Source organism: Passer montanus, unplaced genomic scaffold (assembly GCF_014805655.1).
Source record: "Passer montanus isolate IOZ18808 unplaced genomic scaffold, ASM1480565v1 scaffold163, whole genome shotgun sequence".
Classification (NCBI taxonomy): Eukaryota; Metazoa; Chordata; class Aves; order Passeriformes; family Passeridae; genus Passer; species Passer montanus.
In genome coordinates, this window is record NW_024363494.1 from 539,556 (window position 1) to 566,833 (window position 27,278).

Consider the following 27,278-nt stretch of genomic DNA (forward strand, 5'->3'; position numbering starts at 1 on the left):
ACACCTCGCCTAATATTCCTGGAGGGTCCTGGAGTGATCCTGCATATGCTGGAAGATGCTCAGGATGTGGAGCTGCAGGTAACATTGACTCCAAAAAACAGGGAGAAGAGGGAAATTCCTGGCTCTTCATCACCCCACAGATGTCCCACATCTTGGGAGGCCCCGAGTCCCCCATGCCACCACCCCAAATCCACTACTTGGAGGCACAAACGAGCTGCAGATCATGATGGCTCCACCAGATCTGTGTCCCTCGGGGTGGGACCACCAGATCCACGAGGCTCCCGTGCCCCGGAGGGTCTCTGGGGTCCCCAAAACCCTGTTTCCTCCCTGCCAGGGCAGGATGGAGCCACCCCATCACCCTCCTCCACCCCACAGCACTGAGTCGGCTTCCTGCCCTCCGCCACACTCCCGGGGCTGCCGGAGCGCGGGGACACGGCCAAGCCACGTCCCCAGGCTGCTGAGAGAGGGACACCCCGAATCCCAGACCCCTGAATTCCATGGGGCTGCCCCGCTGAGGGGATGGGGGGGCTCTGCCTGCTCTTGGTGGCTCTTTCTGCCGTGGCACCTGCACGAGGTACGTCACCGTCCCCATCCTGGCCCGCGCCGTCGCTCTCTTGGGACCTTGGGGTGGTGGAGCCACAGATTTGGGGGTCAGGGACCTGCCACCTCCATGGGACGGGGAGCACTGGGGGTTCTGGGGGTTCCCAACAGGGGTGTCAGTGGTGGAGGATGCTGCCCCTCAACACAGAGGGAAGGGGATCCCCTGAAAGGGTATCCTAGGGCTTGGGAATTCTCCTAAGGGTTAAGATCCCCTTGGATCCCCCCAAAGCACCCTGGGAACCCCTAGAACAGGACCCTAAGCCCCTAAAGGTGCTCTCGGAGCCATCCCACCTACAGTCCCTTCGGGAACAGGGTGACACTCAGGGCCTGAAGCCCATCCTGTTTTTCATGCACCCCCTGGATGGTTTTGGGATGTGACACTACCTGTCCTCCCCACCCTGGCAGGATTTGGGATAGTTTGGCTGCCAAAATGTCTGCCAGGAGCTGCTTGGAGGCCTCCAATTGATCAGGAAACGGCCCCGTCACCCCATTTCCGCCCTTCTCACACCTCCATCCCCACCTGGAGCAGCTCATTCCCACCTTCTGCCCTCATCCTTGGCCTCATCCTTGAACATTTTAACTCCAATCCACACTGCACCAGCTCTGGTGTCTCTTCCCAGGATTCCCACCCAAGCAGCCCCCCCTGGATGCCTCACTTCTGGGGCTGAATCCTTCCCCCTGGAGGAGCCAAATGGGGCATTTTTAGGGATAACTGGATCATCCACTCACCTGTGGCTCTGGAGTGGGTGTAGGCAGGTGGGTACAGACAGGTCCAGCCCCTCTGTGTCTGCAGGCATGAACCGGAAGGCGGGAACAACACGGATGCAGGATGACACCACAAATTTCAGCTCTTCCACCACTGAGTCGTGTCCCAGTATTCCCATATTTAAGGCCAAATTCTCCCAGCACATCCCACACCAGGATTTAGCTCTGAGAAACATCCTGGGGCACACAGGGATTGATTTTTGGGATGCAACAGTTCCGTGATCACTTTGCCAGAGCCCGGGGGTTTCCCCACTGTGCACTCACAGCTGGGAGAATCCTCTTGGCCACATTTTGGTGGGTTTGGGATGCACCCCTCCAAACTGGGAATCCTGGGGGCTCAGCACCTCTTCCCTCTGTCCTTTCTCCCCACAGTCCCCACAGAAACGACGGAACCTCCCAATACTCCGACTGGGAACACCTCAGTGACACCGGGTGAGTGCGGGAGGGTGAGGGAATCCTTACACCCACTTTTTTGGGATTCTGGGACAACGCCAGCTCACCCTTCCCGGTGCACCTCCCAGGTCCCAGAGCGCTCCGGCTGGTGGGCGGCCGGAGCCGCTGCGAGGGCCGGGTGGAGCTGGAGCAGGAGGGGACGTGGGGGACGGTGTGTGACGACGGCTGGGACATTCCCGACGCCGACGTCGTGTGCCGCCAACTGCAGTGCGGCCACGCCGTGAGAGCCCACGGCGACGCCGCCTTCGGCCGCGGGCACGGCCCCATCCTCCGGGATGAGGTGGGATGCCAGGGACACGAGCGGGACCTCTGGGAATGTCCGGCCGCGCTGGAGCACGACTGCAGCCACAAGGAGGACGCCGGCGTGGTTTGCTCAGGTGGGTTTGAAACATTCCAGAGCGGGGGATGTGGATGGCACGCCCTCATGGCTGCGCTCTTCCCGCAGAGCACCAGGAGTGGCGGCTCTCCGGAGGCCGGGATGGCTGTGCCGGCAGGGTGGAGGTGTTCTTCCGCGGTACTTGGAGCACGGTGTGTAACAGCACCTGGTACGAGGCGGAGGCCGCGGTGCTGTGCCGGACGCTGGGATGCGGGGATGTGCTCCAGCGGCCCTCCTTCAGACACACGCTTCCCGGGAAGATGACATACATGTGTGACAACCTGCAGCCCTCGCTGGCAGAGTGCCTCTGGATCTTCAATAAATCCGCTCCCTGTTACCAATCCGGGGCTGCCGGGGTCATCTGCAATGGTACCACATCCTGCTGACGGGATTTGAGGCACGGCCTGGGTGCTGCTCTCTCCCAAGCATCCCATTTCTGTTCCCGCCCTTTCCAGGCTCCCAGGGTTTGGAGGTGCCAACGCCCACGGCGGCTGAGGTGACGCCCAGGAATGTCACTGTCCTGCACGGTGAGTGTCCGAGCCCTCGGCCGTTCCCTGGGATCAGGGTAAAATTCCCAGCAGGAAAGATTCATGTGGGATGAGCTGTGTCTGTTCTCTGTTCCCAGCCGAGGAGGGGACCCCAACCTTGGGGACACCGCCAGTGGACAGTCCCCTCTTTGTCCTGTGCCTGGTGCTGGCCGCGCTGCTCCTGCTCTCCGTGCTGGCCTTTTCTGCTGCCCTGCTGAGGCTGAGGAAGAGGAGCGGTAAGGAACTCTGGATCCAGACATGGAACTGGGACACGATCCTCACTTTTTGGGCTCAGCTCAGCCATGGAGTGGGTGCATCCCCTTGTCCCCACAGCCATGTCCTCCTTGGGAATACCCATGCCAGTCCTGGTGACCCACAGCTCCCAGAGCCCCAGCGCTCCCTCCGGGATCCCCAACGACTACAGGAAGACTCCCACCAGCCTTCCCAAAAAATCAGGTGGGTCTGGCAGGTCCCCCCAGGGGCTGTGGGGCCAGATGTGCCAGCTGGTGACAGATGCCACGTCCCCTTGTCACCCCCCAGACTGTCTGGTCACAGCCATTTCCAAGGATTCAGATTCCGACTCGGAATATTATGAGTTCAGCAGCAAGCCTCCTGTCGCCCTGTCCACCTTCTACAGTGAGCATCCCACTTCCTCTGGGATCCCTGACACCCTGTCCCGGGATCCCTGTCACCCAGGATGTTCCCACCCCTCTCCCCTTCCCACAGACTCCCTGCGCCGGCATTCCAGGGAGGATTTTCTTCCTCTGAGACCCAGCCAGGACAGGATGGAGCCATTCCCTGAGGACGGTATGACACACGGGGGGGTCTATCCCATGGATAGAATGGTGGCCACCCCCTCTTCCAGTATCTTTGTTCCCATGTTTGATGTCCTTGTCCTAACAGAGTCAGCCAGGCCAGGCCCTCCACTCCGCAGCTCCTCCAGCTCATCCTCAACCTCATCCACGGAGCCCTACTGGAATGGCAGCATTCCCCCCCCTGCCCAGGGCCCCCAGGGGCACCCGGCAGCCACCAGCCATGGCTGTGGCACAGGTGGGAAGTGTGGGAGCAGGGATGGGGAGACCTCAGGGATGGGAAAAACGGATGCAGAGACCACAGGGATGGGGAGGGAATGGGGGCTCAGGGACTCCAAGTATAGAAGCAGGGATGGGAGCAGGGATAGAGGGACCCCAAGGATGGGAAGATGGATGGGTTCAACCTCAGGGAGGAAATGGGGGGACCCCATGGAGTGGGAGCAGGGCTGGAAAGTGCCAGCCAGTGACTCTGCTCCTCCCAGCTCCCCCAGTTCCCCCGGCAGCGCCTGCCCCAGTGCCCTCCCAGCCCTGGGTACCTGCAGCTCCGGCAGATCCCGATCCCGACGGCAGCTCCAGCACCTCCTCGGGGGAGTGGTACGAGAACGTGCAGGAGACGGAGCCCCCCGGAGACCCCTCCTCACATCCAGGTGAGGATCCTGTGCTGGAGGTGGGGTACACAGGGAGTTCCAGGAATTCCCAAATCCTGATGGGCTCTGTCTCTGCAGGCTGGTCAGATCCGCCCTGTCCCTCGGGGGAACACGGGGAGGATCCCGACTTTTCCGAGGGCAGCGACTACGACGACATCCAGGACTCTCCCTACTGAGCCTGTCCCACCACTCCAGAGGCCAAATCTCCTGGAATTCTCGGCTATCTCCTCCAGAATTCTCCAGCCATCTCCTCTGTGCTGCCATTAAAAGCTTTTCCCATCGTGTCCCTTGTCCATAGGGGTGTCACCAGCCCTGCAGTGAGACCGAGCCACCAAGTACTCCCACTTGTCCACTGACACAAAGATGGCCAAACATCCCAGCCCCAGCCCACAGCAGCAGGGAAGGGGTGGCAGGGCCCTGATCCAGCTCCACAGCGCCAGGGGTGGAAATTAAACTGCAGGAAGGGTGGACTTGGAAGTCCCACGCGTCCCCTCAGAGCTTGTCTACACCCTTCTGGGACAGTCCCCATCCCAGGAACATGCTGTCCATAAATCCTGTCCAGGAAGTCTCCAGGGATGCTGGAAGGGAAGCCATTGATGTGCCACCCCAAACCCACTGGGTGGTGCCCTGTGAGGGTGGGATGGAACCCCCAAACCTTTCAGCACCTCCCAGTCCATCCATATCCCAGAAGGAAGCTGGAGCCAAGCACCATCCCAGCTTTGGGATTTGGGGTGCTCCCAAAAGCTGGGAAGGGGCACAGCACCCACCCACCACCCCGGGATTGGGACCCTGCTGCCCATCCCAAGCCGGCTGCTCCCGCCCGGCCCCGCCGTCGGATCTCTGTCTCCCCGGGGAGCAGAGACAGGTCGGGGTTCAGCTGCACCCCAAGTGGAAAATGTGCCCCCCCCCACATCCTCCAGCTGTTTGCTGAGCGAGAGGCCCCGCACAAAGGAGCCGCAACAACGGAGGAAATCCCAAAATAGCAGCAAAACCCCGACAAAGGGCACGGGGCGAGGCGCGGGCCGAGAGCGCAGCGGGCACGGGGGGTGCCCCAGCCCCAGCCCCTCTCCTGGCTCCGGGGGGCTGGGAGGGAGCCGGTGGTGCTGGGATCGCTGGGATTGTGGCATGGACAGGCCTGGAGGGATGGATGAATTGCGGCGGGTCCTGATGCCCTGGAGGGGTCACAGAATTCAGGGGGTGTGGATGTACTGGGATCCCAACGTGCAGAGGGACAGCAGCGTCCTGAGGGTGCTGATTCCTGCGAAGGCACCAGTTCCCTGGGGATAACAAAGCCCTGGAAGGTACCAAAGCCCTGGGGGGCACCAATTCCCTGGGGATACCAACAGCCTGGGGGCACCAGTTCCCTGGGGATAACAAAGCCCTTGGAGCGTGACAACCCAGCCCAGGTGTCACCTCCATCCCCACACAGCCATATCAGCGCCAACCGTTCCTCCGAGCTGCTCCCGCCCGGAAAATCCCCCTTTTCCTCATCATTATGATCCCAGCAGCGTGCCGACAGCCGACAAGCCCCTTCCCGCTCGCTCCAAAGGCAGCTCCTGCTTTTTAAAAGGCTCCTCACGGCAGGCAGCGTTGTCAGCACTTCCCAGCGCTCCCCAGACTCCCCCCGGGAAGGGATTCCAATCATCCCGAGCTGCCACGGCATGCTCAGGATGCTGAGCTGACTCGCAGCGCCCGAGGCAAGGCAGATGCTCAATGCAAAGCCAAATCCTGTCCTTGGGATCTCATGGCCTCCAGAGGCAGTCGCTGCTCTGAGGGAAGGGCTGGACCCCAGGCACCCCATAGCCATGGGGGTCACACACCTTTGGATAACAGGATCTTTCCTGGAGGCACAGTGTCCTGGGATGTTTGAGGGGAATCCCAAATTTCAGGTTGATTTTGGGGGATTGTGGCTTGCGGACCCTCCATCAACTCCTGTGGGAGCAGGTCTGGGAATTGCACCCCTTTTCCAGGGAATTTTCAAAGCCAAAGTGGGTGGGGGGCAGCTCCAGGACCCCAGTGTGGGATATTCCAACAGGGCCTGCTCCCACCAGGATCAGCAGAACCGCTGGGATAACTGGGATGGGATCAAGTGATGGCTACAGGGAGCACCCAGATGCTGAGATCCTGCTCCAGGGCTGGGCACTGGAGCATCCACGGATGCTGGAGCAGGATGGGATGGGAAGCTCCATCCATTTCTCCTTCCAGCAGGAATACCACAGGGTCAATGGAAAACAGCTGCCTCATTAGCATGCCTGACCTGGATTCAGAGCATTTAATTAGGGCACAATCAATTAACGCCTCTGCCCTGTCCGGGCCCAGCACCGCTGGTGCCCCACGTGCTCTTGCAGGGCTGTAGGGTGTCCCTGGAATGCCAGAACCTGGGATGTGCCTGGATCCCATCCAATTCCTGGGTTAATCACAGAGTTTTAGGGGATGCCAGGATGGGCATCAACTCCTCTGCAACCCTGGGGGGCTCGGGGACCCCCAGACCTCCCTCGGCACTGGATATATTCACTACCTCCCTTTCCCAGGGCCGCGGAGACCCTGGGATTTGGTGGGGCCTGAACCCCACATGTTTCTCACCCCTTTCCTCTCGTGCTTGGCGGGACCCAGGGAGGCAACAGAGTCTTCAAACGGGCCCAGAGGTGACGTCAAAAAACCACAGAGGGAGGAAAAACAGCCGGTTCCTGTCCGGGCCCCCTCCCTCGCCTGCTCCGGGCCGGGCAGCGGAGGCGGCGGAGCCCCCGGAGCCTCCCGTGCCCCCATGGCACCAGCGGAGCCCATGGCAACCCGGCTGCCCATCCTGTGCCTCCTGCTGGGAATGTGGGGTGAGTACCAGGCACCCTGGCCGCGGTGCGCCGCTCGGATCCCGTGGCAGAGCCCTGCCGGTTTTCCCGCTCCAGGTGGGATCCGCACCTCGAGTGAGCCACAGTTTGGGGCTTGGGGTGGGAAGCACCCTGGTGACCCCCCAAATCCCCACCCACCTCACTCTGGGGGTTCCCAGGGTCCCAGGGTTGAGCCAGTGGTGCTGAGGGCAGCCAGGTATCCCCACATCCTCATTCCCTGCCAGCTCCCGCCCTCCCTTCCATCTTCATGGCACCATTCCCGAACATTCCACCCAGGAGCAGGGCTAATTAGCAGTAATTTGCAGGGCCCTCGTCTTTTCTCTGCCCTAAAAATCCCCCAGCAGACAGATGAGGAGTCAGCAAATCGCCTTTCTCCCCCAGAAATCCCAGTTTCCCCACAAAACCCCCCTTTTCCTCAAAATAACCATCAACAAGCCGAGCAGCGGAGCCGCTGTCCCAAACCCGGGGTCCGCAGGGCGGGATGCGGGATTGACACCCCATTTCCGCTCTTTCTCGCAGCCATCCCTGACCATGGAGGAGCCACCTGGATCCCTGGAGGTGAGAATTTGGGGAGCAGCGCTTTGGGAATGCCCCCACAGCTCCATGAGCACGGCGGGTGCTGGAGTTGCATCATCCGGAAGCGGCGTCGCGGGGTCCCAGCTCAAGCCCCCACATTCCCTCGACCCCTCCATGCTCCCATTCCTTGCACTGTTCTCCAAGGCCCCCACCAAGGGGCCTTGGGAATCATTCCCAGGGTGAAAACCCACTGGGAAGGGAAGGAAAGCCCCTAATGATGGTGTTTTCCTGGTGTTTTCCCAAAGAATCCATCCTGAGACTCAGCAGAGGCGGCTGCCGCTGCACTGGGATTCTGGAGGTGAACTGGGAACACCAGTGGAGACCAATCTGCTGGGAGAGCGTGAGCATGGGAGACCTGGGTTGGATCTGCCAGCAGCTGGAGTGCGGCCCCCCGACCTCTGAGCCCTTGGAGCTCATCATTCCTGGTGGGAGAGAGCCACAGAGTCAGCCCAGGAGGTGCAGTAACCCACTGGGATGCCAGTGGGAGCTGGAAAACTGCACGGAGCATGTCATCGTTGCCTGTAAAGGTGAGCCTGGACCCCCGGCCACCTCAATCCCTAGGGATCATCCATGCCCACGTGGTCCCTCTCTTCTCATTCCAGAGCCAGTGAAAACGTCATTGTTGCCTGTAAAGGTGAGCCTGGACTCCCAGCCCGGCCATCTCAATCCCTAGGGATCATCCATGCCCACGTGGTCCCTCTCTTCTCATTCCAGAGCCAGTGAAAACCACTCCCAAGCCCCCACCAACACCCCCGGCCACCACCCCAGAGCCCACGGGTAAGCACCTCATCCCAGGGAATCTGTAGCCTCAAATTTGGGAACTTCCCGCTAAATAATGGAAAAATTGCCATCCCAATCTATAACGCTTCCTCTTCCATCACCAATCCCTGTCCAGGACCCCCCAGGCTGCGGCTGGTGGACGGGAATTTCAGCTGCTCTGGCTTCCTGGAGCTGCACAAGCAGGGGCTGTGGGGGGCTGTGGCGAGCTTCCCGGACACCTGGACACATCTGGTCACCCTCATCTGCCAGGAGCTGCGCTGTGGCACTGCCGGGAGCAGCCACGGCAAGCCGGATCCCGGGATCCACCTGCCGGTGCGGTGGGAGGCAGTGGATTCCTGCGGGAGCCATTCCCTGCTGGACTGCTTCAACAGGAGCAGCCCCCGGGACAAAGCGCCCGCCTTCATCACCTGCTCAGGTGAGAATGGTCCTGAGGATCCGTGATTTCCTGCTCCGGTGGGAGACCCCGGGGGGATTTTGGGGCCCAGAACAGAGAGCCAGCCCCATCCCAGCCGGCCCCATGGGCCCCATCCACCCACTCCCGCTCTTCCTCTCCGGGGTGCGAAGGCAAAACAGGAAATCTCAGTTCCCGGCAGCGCCGAGCACGGCAGCTCCGAGCCCGGGAGGGAGAGCGGCCATGGCAGCATCCCAAATTCCAGGTGGAGCTGGGAACACTGGCAGGCACCAGGCTCTGGGCATCCTGCTGTGGGCAGCTCCCTGAGCACCTTCCCCGCCTTGGGCATATCCATGCTCCATCATCTCCCTGCCTCGGGCATGTCCCTGGATATCTTCCCTGCCACAGGCATATCCCTTCTTTTCCGTGCCCCTCTTCCCTGCCACAGGCACGTCCCTACTAGAGCATCTTTCCCTTGCCATGAGCATCTCCCAGCCACAGGCCTCTCCCTGTCATTTTCCATGCGTGTTTCCCTGGAAATCAGCTCGGTGCCAGCTCCATGGCACAGACAGCCAAGCCAAGAAGCTCGGAGCAGGCTCCTTGTGGGTCCTGCCATCTGCCCCAGCTTGGAATCCCGTGGGATTTAGGGGTTTAATGGGCTGTGGCAGCTGGCAGAGCCGGCTTCCATGCTGCATTTCCCATGGGAAGAGTTCAAAGCCACTCCATGCCTGGTTCTGGTTTGGTTCAGTCCCTGTGGCATGAGGGAGCTGCTGGGAGCATCCTTGTGCCAGGAGCTGGTGCTGGAAGGAGGAGCATGTGCCAGTGATATCCCTGTGGATATCATCCCTGTCTGCCTGTGGGTCCGACTCCTCTCTCCCTGTGGTTCTGGCTCTTCTTCCCACAGGTCTGACCCATCTCCGTGGATCTGACTCCCTTCTCCTTGTGGCTCTGACCCCACTCCGTGGATCTGACCCCCATGGGTCTGATCCCCCTGTACCCATCCTCTCCTCATGGATTTCACCCCTCCCCGTGGCTCTGACCCTCCCTGTGGATCCCACCCCTCTCCCCACGGATGTGCTCCTCTCTCCCGCAGATTCCCAGCCGCGGGCCCTGCGGAGGCTGGCGGCCGGCCCCACTCCGTGTGAAGGGGACATCCAGGTGTTCCATGCAGGACAGTGGTGGGATCTGTGCGAGTCCGGAGCAGCGCAGCGAGACAAGCGTGGCCGGCAGATCTGCCGGGAGCTGGGCTGCGGGAATCTCACTTCCAGCATGGAAATCCGGGAGCCTCCCTCGACGGGAGTCACCTGTGAGCTCGAACCCCTGCACCTCTGCCAGCCCAAACTTGGGAATGCCCGGAGCTGCTCCCGGACCAGAGTTGTGTGTAAGCCACGAGATCCGTGCTGGGAGCTGGAATTGCCACACCTATGGAAGGGGCAGGGACGGGGGGACAAAATCCCCCCGGGATTTGGGTTCCTGGCGGGGTAATGGATTTTCACATCTCCAGCTGGACACATCCAGTGACACCCGTGCTCTTTCCAGGCCAGGACTCAAAGCCGCTTCCCACGGGAACGTCTGCTGGAACCGTCGTGAGCATCTGCCTGGCCCTGCTGCTTTTCCTCATCCTTTCCCTGATCTGTGGCCCTCCTGCCTATCGGAAGCTGATGAAGAGAAGTAGGGGACAACCTCGGGATCCTCATCCTTCTTTTCTTCCTTCCTTCATCCCCACGTGCCGGCTCAGGGCTGGCAGCTCCATGGATGCTTCCCTAAACTCCTTGGGGGGGATTTGGCTGCTGAGCCTGACAGATCCCCCTGCCCCATTATCCCCAGACCTGCCCCATTGTCCCCAAGCCTGTCCCACATGGAGTGTGGGAGCAGGAAGAGGGATTAAGCTCCAAGCAGAAACAAAAGAGCAGGTGGAGGATCCCGGGGGGGATTATTGGGAAGGGGAGCAGTATTCGGGATGACATATGGGGCTGGCAGGGGGGAAGCAGCTGGAGGAAGGATCGGGAAGATCCTTGGAAACACAGTTCTCCCTCTCTCTCAGTCTCCAAGAAGAAGCAGCGCCAGTGGATCGGCCCCACAGGACTCAACCAGACGGGTGAGGAGCAGCTCGTTGGGGAGCTGGGAATGGGATTTGGAGCTCCTGGGGATGGATCTGGGGTCTGGGTGGGCTGTTCCCCCCGGATCCTGGCACAAGGGCCCTGGATCTCACTTCCTTTTGGAATATAACTGATCCAGGAGATGCAGGCCTGGAGCAGGGACCAATTTTACTCAGCCCCTTCCTGGGTGGCTTTGTTCCCTCCAAGCTGCTGTTCCAACCCCCAAATCCCAATCCCGCTATCTTCTCCAGTGTCTTTCCACCGCTCCAGCACCGCTCCGAGGCCTCGGGGACAGGGAGGGGACAACGACTACGCTCAGGCCCCCAAAAAGAGCTCCCAGCTCTCCGCTTACCCAGGTAAGTGCTGGAAGTGGCTCCTTCCCGTTCCTTTGCCATGGAAGTGAATCCAATGAGGTGCATCCATGCCCTCCACAGCTCTGGAAGCAGCGTGCCGGCGTTCCAACCCTCCGGATAACTCCTCGGACAGCGACTACGACCTGCACTCTGCCCGCAGGGTGTGACTCCCTGCTTCCCAAAGGAGCTGATGCCACCTCCCACCTCAGCTTTGGGGGCATCCCAGCATTCCAGCACCCTTCCAGGAGCACTTCCCACCCTCCTCTTGGGAGAAAAGGAGGTTTTTGGGGTTTTTTTAAAGCTATTTATAGGAATTTAAGAGGTACGGGGGTGCAAGGAGCCCTTTGGAATAGTGGGATCACCAGCTTCTCCAAACCAGGATAAAGAGTTGGGATGATGGATAAAGGATAGGGATGCAAGGGTGGGAATACTGAGAATGAGTCTGAGATATTTAATAACAAATACTTGTAATAAAATTGGGGTTTTGTACTAATTACACCTTGTCCTCTTCCTTCCATTATCCCAGTGTGACTCCAAACCCCCAGTCAGGAGGGAAAAGAGGGACAGGGAAACACCTTTTCCCTGTTTTTTTGATCCCAGGGATAAATGCTAGGAATGCAGGAACTGAAGCAGGCTTGAAGATGGTTCTGGGAGGGGGTGAAAGATTTCAGTGATGGGATCCAAAGGAAGCAGAATGCCAGGAAGGGATAAAGGGATCAATCCTTATCCGGATGTTCCGTTGCTTCCCAAAGTAACCAGGGCCATGACTCCAGAGTGCAATTAATTCATCCAGTTTTATTACTCTAATTAATCCCAGGGATGGAATTACTTCCATCAGTCCCTCATCCTAGTCCATTAGTAATCGTTCCTTATAAATAACTTAAAGGGATACAGGCAGGATTTGAAGGATAAAGTGCTGAGCAAAGCAAATCCCGTTTCCATCGTTTGTCATTCCCTCCGTTTCCAAGTGTTTCCTGAGAAGGGAGATGTGAGGAGCCCGAAAAACCACACGGGAGGTCGGGAATACTGGAGGCTGCCCAGGCCCGGGTGGGAATCACTGACTCCAACTGACAGCCCTGGAATGGTTTGGGTGAAAAGGGATCTTAAGGATCAGCCACTTCCAATCCCTTTCCACTTGCTCCAAACCCTGTCTAACCTGGCCTTGGATATTTCCAGGGATGGAGCTGCCATAACTTCCCTGGGAAATCCATTCCAGGGTCTCACCACCATCACAGGGAAGAATTTCTTCCCAAAATCCCATCTAAACCCACCCTTTGACAGCGTGAAGCCACTCCCCATTATCCCATCACTCCAAGTCTTTGTCCAAGTCCTTGTCCAGTTCTCTTGGAGCCCCTCTAGCACTGGAAGGTGCTCCAAGGTTTCCCTGGAGGTTTCTCCTCTCCGGATTTCTGCTGGTCTGGCTCTGCCTCTCGCTCCGACCTCCGGAGCCGTGACTTATCCCGTGTAATTCCTTTGCACCGAGGGATCCAGGAGCAACACTCTGGAATCCCTCCTCTTCCTCAGTCCCCAGAAAAAGGAGGAATCAGCACAGGATGCTCCCCAGAAGTCCTGGATTAGTATCCAGGCCAGGTAGGACGCTGAGGGTTCGGAGGCGGGGGGTATCCAAAGGGTGGGGGAGGCCCGGGATAGGGAGCCTGCGTTGGGATGGGGAAATTCGGGAGAGGGGGCTGAGTGGGGTACGGACACTGCGGTCTCCCTGCTCCAGGTGGGACGTAGGGAGAGTATCCCGGTCTGGCAGGGGGAGGAGAGGGATGGGGAGCAGGATAGGGCAAGGGCTGTGGTGGGCCCCGGGACGGAGACCAGGAAAAGCCTCCCGAGGTGGATTTGGGATACCCTGGAGCAGAGTCAGCAGCGGAAGCCGCCGGATATCCGGGAGCTGGAGCAAGCGGGTAGGGGAAGGCAGACTGGGAGCTGGGCTGGGAGGAGGCCACGTGTCCCACGGCGACCGGAGACCCCGGGAAAGGGGCGGGAGGCAGCGCTCCGTGGGCAGCGGGGCCGGGCGGGAGGGCCGGAGCCGGGCTGTAGGGCAGAGGGAAGGCCGGAGATCCCGGTGGGAAAGGTTTTGGTGGATCCGTGGGAATGTGAGGAGGAGGAGGAAGAGGAGGCTGAGAGTCCCTGGTGCGCTCCTGGGATCCCTCCGACTTCCTCACGATCTCCTGCAGCTTTTCCACTCGGACCCGGCGCAGGTGGGACAACTTCCTCATCCCGGAAAACTGCTCCAGGAACGTCTCCAGGGGCACTTCCCCCTCCAGGAATTTCTCAGCCATTTTCTGGAAGAAAGGAACAGCCTCGGGCTCATTCCTGCATCCCCCTGCTCCTCTTCCCTAAAATCCTGATTTAGGTCTCTCCCAGCCACATCCCAAGGAGCGACACCCACACACAAACAAGGATGGATGCAGTTCTTTGGAGAAAACCCAGCAGACTCCAAAGATAATCCATGATTTTAGGGACTGGGTTTAACTGCAAGGCTTTGAGGATGAATCACTGGCATTTCCAAGGGATTTAAGGCCTAAACTCACCTCAGATTCCTCCTCAATCTTCTGGCTTTCCACCTGGAGGAGATCCAGCAAAGTCTGAGGCTGCAGCGCTGCTGAGAATTTCTCTGGGAAAAACAAAGGGGGAAAGAGAAACCAAAATCACCATCACAGAGCAGAAACCAGGGAAAAGCCAGCAAAGAGCCCCCAGGAAAGGGATTGGGAACTGCTGATGGAAGGAGGGAAACCCAAGAGGAATAACATCGGGCTGCTGGGGAAAAAAAAGGGGTATCAGTTTCCCAGGAAGCAGAATCCTTCCTGGGCAAAGACTCCAGTGCTCACCCAGCTTTTCCTTCTGCTCCCTGCACCTCCCAGCCAGCTCCTGCAGCTCCTGGTACTTCTTGGAGAGGTCGCTGCGTCCCGTCTCCAGCGGCGCCTGGAATTTCAGGTTCTGCTCGGCCAAGCTCCGGTTGGCAGCCAGGGCCATCTCCCTTTCCAGCTGGAGCTCCTGAACCTGTGGAGGGAGTTTGGAATGGTGAGCACGGGAAGGGGACGGGGACACCCCGGAGCCACCTCCTGGCACGAACCTCCTGGGATTCCAAAGCCAGGCGCTCGATCTCCTGGGAATCCTCCTGCAGCTCCCGGAGCTCCTCCACTGTCCGGCTCCTCAGCGTGTCCATCCTCCCAGACCCCTGGCACGTGGAAAAAGAGGCAAATCAACTCCCAAATCCAGCTGGGAATAGGCTTCCAGCTGAAATCCAGGGTGGTTAAAGCCTTTAGAGCAGCTCTGCTGGGATCTGTCAACTGAGAGGCAGCAACACAATTCCCACTAACTCCTGCTTGGGAAAAACCTTTTCCCCCTTTCCCAAGCCTATTTGGGTGGAATTCTGCATATCCCAGGGTGTTCTGTCAAGGAAAAATCCACCCACAGCCCCAGCTTGCAAATTCCAGCTGGATGTCTCCGTCCCATTCCAGAACCCACCTCATTCCAGTCTCCATCCCATCCCACCCAGGAAACTGGGATCTGAGCACAGGGCTGGGAAAGACCTCAGGGATCACCCACTTCCACCTTCCCGCCACGGAATTCAGTGAAATAAAAAGATCAGGGGAAGTGATGGACTTCCTGCACCATATCCATGATTTATCCCAAGCATTCCCGGCTGTCTGGTACGTTCAGCAAGTATCCCGTGTGTGGTGTAAATTCCAAGAGTGGGGATGGAATAACGCGGGAATGTCCTAAAACCCAAGGAAACACAACACACCTGCGCTGTCCTATTCACTCCAAGCTCCTCCAGCTCTCATCCAGGTGGAACATCCCAAGGATATTACACCGGGAATGCCGCAAGAGCCACGCTGAGGCTCAGGCTTGCCCAACCCACGATCCAGACAAACCTGTCCGAGGGAAAAAATGGGAATTCAATCCCGCGCTGCAGGCGTGGGGCTGAAATCACCCGATTTGTGTCTTTCAGGGGGGTAGCAGCGAACTTTCATGGAGTTTAAGAGGGAGAAGCGGGAAGGGTGGGAGCGGGAAAGCTCGGGGTGGGGTCCGGGAAGCATCCACAGGCGCTCAGGAAGGCGGACGCAAAGGGCTGCCCACTTGCGGGGTTGCAGCGAACGCCGTGGCGGGAGCAGCGGCATTATCCCCGTTACCCCGCCGTTATTCCCGCTATTCCCATTCCCGGCCCTCTCCCGGACTCACCGAAGCGCCACCGCGACCCTCCGGCCGCCGCCGCTGCTTCCGGCTTCCGGTACAAACCGGAAGCGGGCGGGGCCACCGCGGGCGGGGCGGGAGGCGCGCGCCCCCCCCCCCTCGGGCGTGAGGGGGGTGGTTCCTCCCAGCGCCGCCATGTTGGGGGGGGCGGGAGCACGGATCAATTTAATGGCATTTTTTAATCAATAATCGCTCTTTGGCTACCCGCCGGGCTCTCCCCGAGCTGTAGCTGCTCTAGGAATTATATCCTTCGTGTTTCCGGGGTGCAGGGGGCTCCGAGAGGGGTTTTGGAAAGGGCGTGGAGCGATAGGGAAAGGGGGCAAGGCTTCGCCTGGAGTTAAGTTGGATATCGGGAATGTGTCCTTCCTGTGAGCCTGAAACAGCGAGATGCCCAGGGAAGCTGCACTTGCTCCATACCTGGAAGCGTCCGAGGCCAGGTTGGAAGTGGTTTAGGAAGCACATAGAGACCTCGGCAATATCCCAAAACTTCATAAGATGTCGGGCTCTTCCAGCTGGATGAAAGCAGATTCCTCTGGAATACCTGCTCGGCTCCTCCTCGCGTGACACAGGAATGTTCCTGAGGCAGCTCAGTCCCATCGCCCTCTCCACAAACCCAGCTTTTCCAAAACATGCTTGGAAAATGCTCCACGTTCCCAAAACCCAAGCGAGGACGAGGCAGGGGAAGAGCTCCATGATTTCTGCTCCTTTGGAAGTCTGGGCAAGGTCACGCAGGTGCTGGGGAAGTGCTGGGATCTGGGAAAGGCGCCTCTGACCCCATCACCTGAGGGCTGTTGTGTAACAAACGGGAGTCATATGATCCCAAATAATTCTGGATAAATCAAGGACAATTTGTTCCCAGCGTGGCTGATAACCGGGTCAAACCCCCAGTGCCATGGGAAAGAAAAGGGACTTGACTTGCCAAAGGGGAAAAAACAACATTTTCCAGGCTTCTTTTGGAGCAGTTTCCACAGAGCTGGGAAAATGTTTAATTAACATTTTATGTTAAAACATAAGGTTTGAGGAGAGGGGAAAATTGTGTTTGGATTCGTACAGAAGAAATGGAAAAATACCCATTTAAAAGTGTTATCCAGAAATAAACTTGGGATAAATTTAGGTGGTTTTGGAAGGATATTCCCGTTAGCTGCTTATTAATGTCCTTAATTTCCACAAAAGATGGTTCCACTTGTTTTTTCCCCTTGGATGACATCTTAATCCCAGCCAAAATCGCCCACAGCAGGTAGGAAAAGGTGACCTGAGCACCCCGAGGTCCTGTTCTGCAAAATTCCATTCCCACAAGGATCAGCCAACATCCCTGGGCTTCCTTGATAAGTTAATTAAATATTTTGAATCCAATCCGGGAAATTTGACACCTCAGGAGCGTCAGATTTCCCTCCTTTCATCTGACAGCTCCGATAAAGCACCCGTGTGATAAAAGCCTTTAGGGAAGGGACAAGAAAAACTGGGAACAGGGCCTGGAAAAGTTGACTTCATGAATCCATTTCCAATAAAAGCTCTGTCTCCATAAGGGGAATTTTTTGGGAGGCTGCAGAGATAAAATTGAGGAAGTTTTGTCAGAAGGAGTTTTGATGTCCCAAAAGCCTGAAAATCCCTGTTTGATCCAGAGGGTGATTCCCATGGAAGTTAAATTCATCCCAAGGGGTATTTCCACATCAAAACGACATTTAAAAAATCTGAATTTTGCCGGTAAAAGCCTAAATTCTGGGAGAATTTTATTGCCTGGGAATCCTCACCCAGCCCCGGCTGCATCAGCCAGGAGGGAAAGCTTCCAGATCCATTTTTCCAGCTGGGGGGTTTTTGGGATCTCTGCATGCTGTGGTGCCCTCTGGTGCCAAGGAAAGCTGTGGCAGGGAGGCCACCTGCTCCCATCCACAGAGCTCCCAGCACCCGGATGGATTATTCCGAGATCCAGCATCTCATGCCCTCCATTTCCCCGCCAAGGTTTGGAAAATTCAGGATTTCTCTCCCAGGAAGCCGTTTCACGCCCTAAAAGGGGTTATTTTTCCATCCTCCCAGATTTTATTCTGGATTTAATTAGTGCTAAATCACAATTCCCATTTTTTTTCCCCAGTCCTGAATTCCACAGCTTCTTCCTTCTGTGGATATCATCCATCCAAAAATCCATCCCTGTTGGATCCATTGTTCTGCTTTTATGGGATTTACCAGCAGCACAACGAGCTTGTCCTAGAACTTGCCATAATTGGGCAAATGTGGGTTCTTTTCCATTGAGAAAACAGGAATCCTGATCTCCAAGGATGGCAGTTTTGGTAATTCAATGGTTAAATAACCCTGGGAAAACTTCATATTTTTTGTTTTCTCTACTATTTTGGCCAAAAAAGGAGGAAAACTTGGTAACTCAAGAATTTACAGGAACACATTCCAGGCTGGTTTCTCCAGCCTGGCCTTGGACACTTCCAGGGATGGGGCAGCCACAGCTTCTCTGGGAAATCTATTCCAGGGCCTCACCAGCCTCACAGGCAAGAGGTTCCTCCCAATACCCTGTTTTCCAGTTTGGAGCCTTCTCCTGTCATTCCATTCCCACTTCCAAAGTCCCTGAAGTGGGGGGAAACTGGGACGAGCTGGGGGAAAGCCAAGCTCTGGATGCCTCTGGATGAAGGTCACAGGAGCGGGATTGGGCAACTTGGCTCCGGTCACGTCACCACGTGCTGGATCCATGGAACGGTCACCTTGTCCTGGAGGAGATCAAAGGCTCCCTGAGGCTGGAGCTGGCGTTCCTCCCTTGGAATCAGCCCCATCCCGGCTCAGAATGATAGAAGAATCTGAGGGTAGGATGCCAGGTTGAACTGGGGGAGTGAAATGAAGAAGAACCTGGGTGGGGAATGTTGGGAGAAAAGGGACGGAGCACCGGATTGTCCCTGAGGAAAAAAAAAAGAAGGATGGGATGTGTTGTAGGGGGCTGGAAAGGAGAAAGCCTTGGCTGATTCCCAGCATGGAAAATCTGGACCTGGCAGCCTGAAAATCCATCATGGAGCCTTGGCAAGAGGAGAAGGAGAAGGACCTGGAGAGACCTTGGAGCCTCTTCCAGCACTTTAAGGAATTCCAGGAGAGCTGGAGAGGGACTTTGTAAAAGGACCTGAGGTGACAGGACAAGGGGCACCGGCTTCCTAGTAGGAGAGGACAGGTTTAGATGGGATATTGGGAAGAAATTCTTCCTTGCAAGGGTGGTGAATCATTCCTGGGAATGGAATTCCCGGGAAGCTGTGGCTGCCCCATTCCTGGAAGTGTCTGGCTCAAACCCTCCAGCAAGGTACGAGAGGGTTCAGGGTACAAACAGCCCTGCATTCCCACCAGCTCCCACAGAATAACCTGGAGTTCTTCCCGCCCATCCCAACATACCTGTGGCCTGAATCCCCCCAGGAACAGGGGGATCCCCCAGCTTGACATTCCTACCCCCCTTCCTTAAGGACGTTTTGATAACCATCCCAGGAGCAGTTTGCCTTTCTTATCGGGGCCTCCGGCCAAACACCGGAGCCAGGATATAAGGAGCGGGGCCGGGATCGGAGGCACATTTTCCGTGAGCTCCCACCATGAAGCTGCTCCTGCTCCTCACCCTGGTGGGCCTGGCCCAGGGCTTCCAGACCAGGTGAGCCCCAGCGGGTCCCCAAAACAGGGATGTGGGATGCGGGGTGATCCCAATGGCACATCCCAGTGATGCATCCCGGTCCCTGTCCACAGGGTGCCCCTGAGGAAGATGAAGTCGCTGCGGCAGAGGCTGCAGGAGCAGGGATTGCTGGAGAGTTACCTGGAGCAGCATCCCTACAACCTGGCTGCCAAGTATTTCCCGGGCATTGCCGTGGAGCCCCTGGAGAACTACATGGATGTGAGGGGCTGGGATTGGGAACTGGGATCAGGGTGCACAGGGGGACACTGGCTCCTTCCCCATGCCATTGGCCTGTTATCCATTCCACTAGTCCCTTCCCCATCCCTGTAACTTATTCCATTAGCCCCTTATCCATTCTCCTTTCCCCATCCCCTTAACCCCTTCCCAATCCCATTCCAACAGGATGAGTACTTTGGCACCATCTCCATTGGGACCCCACCTCAGGAATTCACTGTGGTCTTTGACACTGGTTCCTCCAACCTCTGGGTTCCCTCAGTCTTCTGCTCCAGCCCAGCCTGCAGTAGGTGTCTGGAATGAGTCTGGAATGTGTCCTTTGGGAGTAGTCCTGCATGGCTCTGCCCAGTCTTTCCCAAGGGACAAATCCCAGGCAATCCCTGTCCTTCCCACCCCCACAGGGAACCACAACCGTTTCAATCCCGCGGAATCCTCCACGTTCCTCAGCACCAATGACACCCTGTTCATCGCCTACGGCACGGGAAGCATGACCGGAATCCTGGGATACGACACCGTCGACGTACGGCCAGGCGCTCCAGCCCCCTCATCCCATGGGATCCCTTGGGATCGTGCCCAATCCACACCTGTCTCCTTTCTCCCAGGTTGCTGGCATCAACGTCCGCAACCAGATTTTTGGGCTGGCTGAGACAGAGCCAGGGGATTTCTTCTACTACACCCCCTTTGATGGCATCCTGGGATTGGCATTCCCAAGCATTGCCTCCTCCGGAGCCACCCCTGTCTTCGACAACATGATGATGGAAAACCTCGTGGATAGGCGTCTTTTCTCTGTCTACCTGAGCAGGTAAATCCCAGCCAAAGCTGCTGAGGATTTCTCCCTTTTCCCTCACACTGGCCCCATTTTCCAATGGGAATGGAGGTGTTGGTGGGCTGGGAAGAAACCCAGATGGATCTGCCTTTCCAGGGACAGTGAAGGTGGGAGCTTTGTCCTCTTCGGTGCCATTGATCCCTACTACACCACCAAAGGCATCTCCTGGATCCCACTCTCTGCTGAAACCTACTGGCAGATCGCCATGGAGGGGTATTCCCAGTATTCCCTGCCCTCCAGCTGGTGTTTTGGGGAGTCCAGGCTCACTCTGCATCCCTCTTTCCAGTGTCTCCGTCAGCGGGACTCCGGTGGCCTGCTCCTCGGGATGCCAGGCCATCGTGGATACAGGAACCACTCTGCTGGCTGTTCCTATCCGGGCCTTCCGCACCCTCATGAGGCGCCTTGGTGCCAGCTACAGTGGTGAGGTGAGGTTCAGGATGCTCCCTAGGACATCTGATCCCAGCTGGAATGGCCACTAACCTGCTGTGTCCTCCCCAGATCAGCTGTGAGGCCATCAGAAACCTTCCCAGCCTCATCTTCCATATCAACGGCAAAGAATTCCCAGTGCCACCCAGAGCCTATGTGTTAAGGGTGAGCATCCCGCTGGGAATGGGTTTGCGGGGATAGAAAGAGGGATCCAACAGCTGGTGACCACTCCCTTCCATGTCCTTGGAGCAGAGTAACGGGTACTGCACCCTGGGATTGCAAGGCATGGATGTGCCCACGGAGGAGGGCGAGCTCTGGATCCTGGGGGATGTCTTTATCCGGGAGTATTACGTCATCTTCGACAGGGCCAACAACAAGGTGGGGCTGTCCCGGCTGCCCTGAGCTGGGATGGGAATCCCAGGTGTCCCCACCTCGGTGGCTGGCAGGGCTTGTCCCTTTCCTGGCACTCCTGCCACCACCGAGGACAATAAAGGTGTGGAGAAGCGCCCCGTGCCATGTCTCTCTGAGAAAGGCCAACACATCCCTGGGAATGGGGTGTGTCCCTGGTGCCACCCTCAGCTGCACCCCCCAAGGATGTCCCTGTGCCCCAAGGATGGGAGCCTGGATGTGGCTCTGCTCATCCCTGAGGAGCTCCCAGCCTTGGGGACCTGGGGCACAACATGTCCCTCCTGTCCCCAAACCCCACTCAGGGTGAGGGGGCTGAACACCTCCAGCACTGCCTTCATCATCCTGGAAAGTCACTCATCCCAGAATTCCCAGAGGACAAGCCCTAGGGCTCCACGTGCTGGTGGTGCAGGGATGAGGGGACAGGGAATAAATACCAGAGTGACTTTATTGGTGGCAGGGGGACAGCTGCTCCCTCCCCAGGGCCAGGCCTGCTGGTCCTGCAGACCCCCTTTTCCTCCTTTCCTTCATCCTCCTCCTCCTCCTCACGGCGTTCCAGGCACACCTGGCACCTGGAACCTGGGGCTGTCCGATGGCACCACAGAGGGATCCTCATCCCTGGGGGATTCCTGAGCCTCAGGGCTGCCCGTGGGATCAGGGGGGGCCGTGGCCTCACAGAGGGGGTCAGGGGGCACAGTGGGTGCCAAGGGGTATCCAAAGGGACTTGGAGTGGTCAGAGGGGGCTTCCCAGCACCCCAAATCCCTGGAGAGGGGCCAAGGGGGAGTGTGGTGGGAAGCAGGAGCTGGGCCAGGCGGTAGCGGCGGTGTTGAGGGGTGCCAGGGGGTGAATCTTCAGGGACTGGGGACTGGGATGAGAATGGGGGTGAGGATGGGGACTGGGATGAGGATGAGGATGGGGAGGAGGATGAGGACAGGTCACTGCCCTGCAGCAGGAGCCGGCTGTCTGTGGCTGATGGAGGGAGGATTTTGGTCAGCACCCACCTCTTTCCCAGGACCCCCAGTCCGGAGGGGGCACATCCAAGTGCCTGGGAATGGGTCCAGGGATCCCATTACCTGGGCAGGATGGGCAGCAGCCCACGGGCAGTGTGTGGGGCTCAGAGCAGGAACTGGGGCACGGCCTCTCCTCACAGCTCACCTCTCCAAGCTGGAAAAACAGGGATCAGCCAGCCCAGCCCTTGCTGGGATCGAGTGACACTGGCACAGGCACCATGGACACGGGCATCCCATGGGAATGGGTGGGAAGTCTCACCTGGCAGGTGCAGCGGGTACAGGGCTGTCCCTCGGGAATGAAGCTCTGGCCGTTCTCCACCTTCCTGCCCTGGTAGTTGCAGTCTGCAGGGACCAAGGTCCAGAGGGGGTTTGGGGGGGCTCAGGGAGATTTGGGGGGTTGAGGGGGATTTTGGGAACCCGCCCGAGCTCGTACCCTCACAGACGGGGCAGCACCGACCCTCGGGGTGGAAGGGGTAGGAGCACACGATGGCACATTCCAGAGGCGAGCAGGCCACCGAGCCCAGCTGCGAGAGACGGGAGAGACCCCCGAGGGCCGGGCGTTAGGAACCCCGGAGCGCCCCCGGAGCTTTTCCCTGCAACGGAGCCAAAAACCGGGCTTCAGCCCACGGGGCGGGAGCCGCAAATCCTCTGGGAACGCCCGGCCCAGCCCTCACCAGGCAGATGCAGCTCAGGCAGGGATCCAGCGCCGACGGGAAGGTCTCGTTGTTGGAAAAGATCCTCCCCATGTAGGTGCAGCCTGCGGGGAGAGGGGCTCAGGCGGTCCCCGGGCGGCTCAGAATCCCGGAATTCCGGGCGCGCCCTCACCTGCGGAGCAGTCGGGGCAGCACTGCCCGGGAATGCGGATGGGATAAGGACACGTCTCCACACAATCCGTGCGCTGGCAGCTCACGGAGCCGTCTGCCTGCGGGCGGGAACACCCTGACAGACACCTCGGGATTCCCAAACCCGCCGGATTTGGGGGATTTGGGGCCTGACAGGCCACGGGCATCCTGAGGGCGGGAATGGAGCAGGAGCCGTGCGCTGGGGCAGGGATAGGGAAGAGGGAATGAAGCAGAGCAGGTTCTCATTCACCTGGCAGATGCATAACTCACAGGGATCGCCCGGAGACCAGATCTGTCCAACGGGAAACTCCACGCCATTGTCATCCAGGAAGCAACCTGGGTAGGATCCCTGTTCCCAACTGTGCTGTAAAACCTACCCTTCCTGTCCCCAAGGGTTCCCTATATTCCACCCTTCCTGCTCCTAGATATTCCCCATCTCTCACCCTTCTGATCATCAAGTATCCCCACACCCCACCTGTGTCCCCCACATCCCATCCCCAAATGTCCCACTCAAGTGTCCCCCACATCCTCTATCCCAGCTGTTCTTCCCATGCCATGCCATTCCCATTTCCCCAGCTTTTCCCCCTCATCCCTGCCCATTCCCAGCTGTGTCACTCATCCCGACTCACCGGCAGGGGCTGGAGGGTCCCGGCAGGTGGAGCAGCACTGCCCGGGACCCAGCTGCCGCTGGTGCTGGGGACAATCCAGCACGGGGCAGGGAGTGAAGGAACATTCCACCTCTCCTCCCTGGCAACATGGGAATGGGTCACCTGCTGTCCCTACACCAGCCCTGAGCGAAGCTGGGATGCCCCCAGCAGGTGCTGGGAAGCACTGGAGTATCCCTGGGAATCCTCATCCCTGGGGACCTCCCAGCTTTGGGGATCCTCATCCCTGGGGACATCCAGGACCCACCTGGCAGACACAGGTGGTGCAGTCGTCCCCATCCAGGCTGAACCGGGCTCCGTGCGCGTATGTGCGTCCCCGGAAATTGCACTTTTCTGGGAAAAGGGGAAGGAGAGGTGCTGGAGAGCCAAGCACGGCTCTTCCCTAACCCCCAGCCCAGCCCGGGGGTACTCACACCCCAGACTAGGGCTCCTGGGATCACCTGGATTGCAGGAGCAGCAGTCAGCCAGAGAGGGGCTGGGGCAGGATCCTGGGGGACATTCCGGGGAGAGGCAGGAGACATTCCCGGCCTGTGGAGGGGAATGTGGGGCTGGGAAAGAGGACCCTGATTCCCCATGGACAGATGAGGGGAGGGTGTCATCAGCTCCAGAGCATCCCAATCCATGGTTGAGCCAGGATGCAGGATGAGGGTCCCCAGGGATAAGGGTCACCAGTGCTGGGAGGTTCCCAGGGATGAGGGGAGATTCTCCCATCCCAATCCAGCTCACCAAGCAGACGCAGACGGTGCAATTCCCATTGGATGGGGAGAAGACATCGCCCTCGGCCCTGGCCACCCCCTCGTGCAGGCACCCTGCAAGCCATGGGGGTCAGGGGTGTCCCCCTGGGAATTCAAGGGGGGCCATCCTAGGAATTGGGGGGATCAGGGGGTTGGAACTCACCTGTGCATGTGGGGCAGCAACCCCCAGCCGGAGCGGGAAGCGGGTGGGAGCAGGGAACAGAGCAGCTCACGGTGTCACAGAGGACTCGTCCCCCCTGCCAGGACACGTGGTGGCTCATCCCAGGTCGGGATGGTGCCATGGGAAGGGGTGGGAAGATGGGATGCTCACCTGGCAGGTGCAGCTCTGGCAGCCTGGCTCTGTCCAGCGACTGCCGGGCTCCCGAGAGATTCCCCGGTGCCAACAATGATGGGATGGTGGGATGGACGTGCTGGGGGCTCCCATGGCACGTGGGGATGGCTCGGGGGACAGGGATGGAGAGGAGGGAGGAAATTGGGTACCAGGAGCTGCCACAGGGAGGTGGGGAGAGGGGGAGCCCCGCGGGAGCAGGTGGGAGCCAGGAGGGAGCAGGACAAGGGTGGGTGGATGCTGCAGGGATTGCAGGATGGGCGATGGGGCCAGAATAGATTTGGGGTACCCTAGGAAGGAAATCAGGAAGGCAGAGACATCACTTGGGCTGGCAGGGATATGGGAGCATCCCACCCTGCTCTTCCAGCCAGGAGAAGGACACGGATACCTTCACAGGACACCCTGTCTGCACTGAGCCGGTATCCGGGGCGGCAGGAGCAGCGGAAGCTGCCAGGAATGTTGTGGCAGCTGTGCTGGCAGGAGCGGCGCGTGCCAGGCCGCCGGCACTCGTCTACATCTGCGGGATGAGGGAATGGATGAGGAGGTGCTGCACCCTGGGATGTGGCCCAGGAAAGAGCCTGGAGCACCAGGATGGGCTCTCAGCATGACCCACGCAGGGATGAGGATGAGGTGGCAGCACTGTGGTCATGGGCTGACGGACACCTCCATCCCTTGGGATTTGTGGCACGAGAGGGATTAGGGCTAAGCATACATGCAGGAGCTCAGTGACCACCTCCATTGCTTGGGATTCATGGAGAGGGAAGGGGGTGTGGCACAGTGCTCAGGGGCTCAGGGCCACCTCCATCCCCCGGGAGTGATGGGAAGAGCCCCATCCCGGTGCTCACCCACGCAGGAATGCCGATTCCCGTGGAGGTGGTATCCCGGCCGGCAGGAGCAGCGGTAGCTGCCCACGCTGTTCTCGCAGCGGTGCTGGCACGGCGTGGCCTGGCATTCATCTGTGTCTGGGGGTTGGGATGAGGGTCAGGATCCCTCGGGAGCCGCAGCCGCCCCCCCGGGACCCCACGCACCCCGGCAGCTGCGGCGGTCAGCAGAGAGCTCCCGGCCGGCTCCGCACTCGCAGGCGAAGCCGCCCTCCGTGTTCAGGCACGTCCCCTCGCAGGCCGCGCTCTGGCACTCATCGATGTCTAGGGGGACACAGGGAACGGGCAGATTTGGGCTCTGGGCCCCACGGGGATGCCCAGTCCCGTCAGGATACAGCACTCCCACTCACCGGTGCAGCGGACGCCGTTGGCGGTCTCGGCCATGGAGAATCCGACGGGACACACGCGGGCGACCTCCTGGCAGCCGCCGTGGTTACAGGACAGGTCACAGCCGTACTCTCCACAAGTCCCCGGTGGCTCTGGAACACAGACGTGGCATCCACGGGGCACCCATGCCACCCCAGGACCACCCGCTTCCCATCCCACTCCATGGATCCCCCAGGGATGGGGACAGTGTCAGGGAGAGGTGACAAGGAGCCGCGGTCATCTCCATCTGCTGGGATTTGTGGCATGGAGAGGGAAGAGGGGTTGGGCACGGTGCCCATGGGTTCATGGTCATCTCCATCCCTTGGGATTCATGGTGTGGAGAGGGAAGGGCACCCGGCATAGCCACTTCTCTCAGTACCTGGGCAGGTGATTCCCTGCTCTCCATCCGGGCACATGCAAAGGTTGGGAGCGATGCAGGAACCACCACCGCAGCCGAAGGAGCAGAGCGCTGTGGGAATGGGAACAGGAGCTCTGGGAATGGGAACAGGACCCCCACGAGCCCCCCAGAGCCCTGTACTCACGCAGGGTGCACTTCCCGCTGCCCGGGGACACCATCCAGCCAGGACAACATCCGCTGCCGGAGCCTGGGAGGCAGACGTGGGGCCCCACGCGGCGCCTGTGGGACACCAGAGCCTGAGGCCACCCTGTCCTGAGCCCCCTGCATGGAGCAAAGGTCCCAGGAATGTGAGGACAGGAGGACAGCCACAGCGGTCAGGATGTGCCCATGTACCGGGAAGCAGAGCATGGCACGGATCAGAGGAAGGTAGGATGAGGTGGGACAGAGAGGGGACAACCACTTCCCACCCATCCTGAACATCCCAGCACGTGGTGACGGGAGAAGCGCCCCCCGGCCGGACAGGGATACAGGGAGCAAGACAAGGATGAGGGGAGAAGCACAGGGATGCAGGGAGCAGTGTCATGCTCCCCTGGACCCGGGAAGAGGGAGGGAATTGCGGGGTGCCAGCCCCTCTGGCTGGGACCCCTCCGGCCAAGCCCTCCTGCAGCGGGAGGCAGGGACAGCCGGAGCTCGGCAGGCTGCCCATCCCAGGTGTAGCTGGAAAAGGGAGAAGGAAAGAGGGGAATCCAGCTACCTCTCCACGGCAAAGCTGGCCGGCTTCTTCCTCGCGGGATACACCCTGCCCTGGCCGCTGGAGAGGAACAGGGACACACAGGCAGCCTGGAAGAGCAGCTCCACCAACATGACAGGCGGCTCCAGCACGTCCCGGCGCCCGCCTTCCCGCCTGCCTTCCCGCTGGCCCTTGGCCCTGCTCCTCCTCCTCCCGCCGAGCCGGGAACAATGCGGGATTGGAGGGGGCGAGAGCGCCCACCCCAAACCCGCACAGGGGGCCTGGGGTCACCCCAAGGCTGTCCCGTTCAACTGGGGCGAGTGGTGGCATCCCGGCCATTCCTGCCCTGGCTGCGCGTCGGGGAACGGGGTCCCCCCTAG

At 59.2% G+C, this 27,278-nt stretch overlaps 4 protein-coding genes across 14 annotated transcripts; 2 read left to right on the forward strand and 2 right to left on the reverse strand.

Annotated features, from left to right (window-relative positions):
* The first annotated feature begins 302 nt into the window (after positions 1 to 302).
* On the forward strand, positions 303 to 11,691 carry LOC120499607. Its single transcript, XM_039703496.1, has 21 exons — positions 303 to 574; positions 1,738 to 1,797; positions 1,887 to 2,195; positions 2,264 to 2,563; positions 2,650 to 2,721; positions 2,820 to 2,957; positions 3,055 to 3,177; positions 3,262 to 3,357; positions 3,448 to 3,528; positions 3,625 to 3,771; positions 4,016 to 4,205; positions 6,794 to 7,008; positions 7,546 to 7,584; positions 7,848 to 8,129; positions 8,317 to 8,379; positions 8,498 to 8,797; positions 9,867 to 10,154; positions 10,313 to 10,444; positions 10,818 to 10,871; positions 11,124 to 11,228; positions 11,307 to 11,691. Exons 1-21 carry the CDS (start codon positions 520 to 522, stop codon positions 11,390 to 11,392), a joined length of 3,135 nt encoding a protein of 1,044 aa, XP_039559430.1. The 5' UTR covers positions 303 to 519; the 3' UTR covers positions 11,393 to 11,691.
* A 309-nt stretch (positions 11,692 to 12,000) lies between these two features.
* On the reverse strand, positions 12,001 to 15,477 carry VPS37C (VPS37C subunit of ESCRT-I). Its single transcript, XM_039703505.1, has 6 exons — positions 15,420 to 15,477; positions 14,983 to 15,112; positions 14,308 to 14,412; positions 14,063 to 14,234; positions 13,766 to 13,848; positions 12,001 to 13,516 (listed from the first exon to the last, which is right to left on the reverse strand). Exons 3-6 carry the CDS (start codon positions 14,398 to 14,400, stop codon positions 12,800 to 12,802), a joined length of 1,065 nt encoding a protein of 354 aa, XP_039559439.1. The 5' UTR covers positions 14,401 to 14,412; positions 14,983 to 15,112; positions 15,420 to 15,477; the 3' UTR covers positions 12,001 to 12,799.
* A 1,296-nt stretch (positions 15,478 to 16,773) lies between these two features.
* VWCE (von Willebrand factor C and EGF domains) lies at positions 16,774 to 27,144 on the reverse strand. Of its 11 annotated transcripts, none has more exons than XR_005626916.1 (20): positions 26,923 to 27,144; positions 26,353 to 26,489; positions 26,190 to 26,279; positions 25,795 to 25,923; positions 25,592 to 25,708; positions 25,409 to 25,525; positions 24,952 to 25,080; positions 24,546 to 24,853; positions 24,378 to 24,471; positions 24,207 to 24,289; positions 23,728 to 24,008; positions 23,445 to 23,562; positions 23,066 to 23,164; positions 22,799 to 22,895; positions 22,648 to 22,730; positions 22,407 to 22,497; positions 22,233 to 22,315; positions 21,965 to 22,127; positions 19,511 to 19,586; positions 16,774 to 18,142 (listed from the first exon to the last, which is right to left on the reverse strand). XR_005626916.1 is itself a non-coding variant. In XM_039703500.1 (20 exons), the coding sequence occupies exons 1-20, from the start codon at positions 27,030 to 27,032 to the stop codon at positions 21,508 to 21,510; spliced, it is 2,562 nt and encodes an 853-aa protein (XP_039559434.1). In that variant the 5' UTR covers positions 27,033 to 27,144; the 3' UTR covers positions 21,157 to 21,507. The 11 variants fall into 11 exon arrangements, 6 of the variants coding, with proteins under 6 accessions (XP_039559434.1, XP_039559435.1, XP_039559433.1 ...); XM_039703500.1 differs by lacking the exons at positions 16,774 to 18,142; positions 19,511 to 19,586 and adding an exon at positions 21,157 to 21,932 and having other exon boundaries at positions 22,037 to 22,127; positions 23,066 to 23,151; positions 23,728 to 23,813; positions 23,921 to 24,008; XM_039703501.1 differs by lacking the exons at positions 16,774 to 18,142; positions 19,511 to 19,586 and adding an exon at positions 21,157 to 21,932 and having other exon boundaries at positions 22,037 to 22,127; positions 23,066 to 23,151; positions 23,728 to 23,813; ... (1 more) ...; positions 26,353 to 26,447; positions 26,923 to 27,139.
* On the forward strand, positions 18,177 to 21,063 carry PGA5 (pepsinogen A5). Its single transcript, XM_039703503.1, has 10 exons — positions 18,177 to 18,235; positions 18,363 to 19,053; positions 19,146 to 19,290; positions 19,474 to 19,591; positions 19,707 to 19,825; positions 19,908 to 20,107; positions 20,228 to 20,344; positions 20,418 to 20,556; positions 20,630 to 20,722; positions 20,810 to 21,063. The coding sequence occupies exons 2-10, from the start codon at positions 18,998 to 19,000 to the stop codon at positions 20,957 to 20,959; spliced, it is 1,137 nt and encodes a 378-aa protein (XP_039559437.1). The 5' UTR covers positions 18,177 to 18,235; positions 18,363 to 18,997; the 3' UTR covers positions 20,960 to 21,063.
* Positions 27,145 to 27,278: the final 134 nt, after the last annotated feature.

Excerpts from the sequence above, each read along its gene's own strand:
- LOC120499607 (XM_039703496.1), top strand. The coding sequence starts at position 520 with ATGGGGGGGCTCTGCCTGCTCTTGGTGGCTCTTTCTGCCGTGGCACCT. Across the intron at positions 7,009-7,545 it reads CCTCCTGCTGGGAATGTGGG|CCATCCCTGACCATGGAGGA; the intron begins GTGAGTACCAGG and ends TCTTTCTCGCAG. Across the intron at positions 8,798-9,866 it reads CGCCTTCATCACCTGCTCAG|ATTCCCAGCCGCGGGCCCTG; the intron begins GTGAGAATGGTC and ends TCTCTCCCGCAG.
- VPS37C (XM_039703505.1), bottom strand. The coding sequence starts at position 14,400 with ATGGACACGCTGAGGAGCCGGACAGTGGAGGAGCTCCGGGAGCTGCAG. Across the intron at positions 14,235-14,307 it reads TGGCTTTGGAATCCCAGGAG|GTTCAGGAGCTCCAGCTGGA; the intron begins GTTCGTGCCAGG and ends CTCCCTCCACAG. Across the intron at positions 13,517-13,765 it reads AGATTGAGGAGGAATCTGAG|AAAATGGCTGAGAAATTCCT; the intron begins GTGAGTTTAGGC and ends CCTTTCTTCCAG.
- PGA5 (XM_039703503.1), top strand. The coding sequence starts at position 18,998 with ATGAAGCTGCTCCTGCTCCTCACCCTGGTGGGCCTGGCCCAGGGCTTC. Across the intron at positions 20,345-20,417 it reads TGGCAGATCGCCATGGAGGG|TGTCTCCGTCAGCGGGACTC; the intron begins GTATTCCCAGTA and ends CCCTCTTTCCAG. Across the intron at positions 20,557-20,629 it reads GTGCCAGCTACAGTGGTGAG|ATCAGCTGTGAGGCCATCAG; the intron begins GTGAGGTTCAGG and ends TGTCCTCCCCAG.
- VWCE (XM_039703497.1), bottom strand. The coding sequence starts at position 27,032 with ATGTTGGTGGAGCTGCTCTTCCAGGCTGCCTGTGTGTCCCTGTTCCTC. Across the intron at positions 24,472-24,545 it reads GCCAGAGCTGCACCTGCCAG|GGGGGACGAGTCCTCTGTGA; the intron begins GTGAGCATCCCA and ends GTGTCCTGGCAG. Across the intron at positions 21,933-22,036 it reads CTGCTGCCCATCCTGCCCAG|CCACAGACAGCCGGCTCCTG; the intron begins GTAATGGGATCC and ends TCCCTCCATCAG.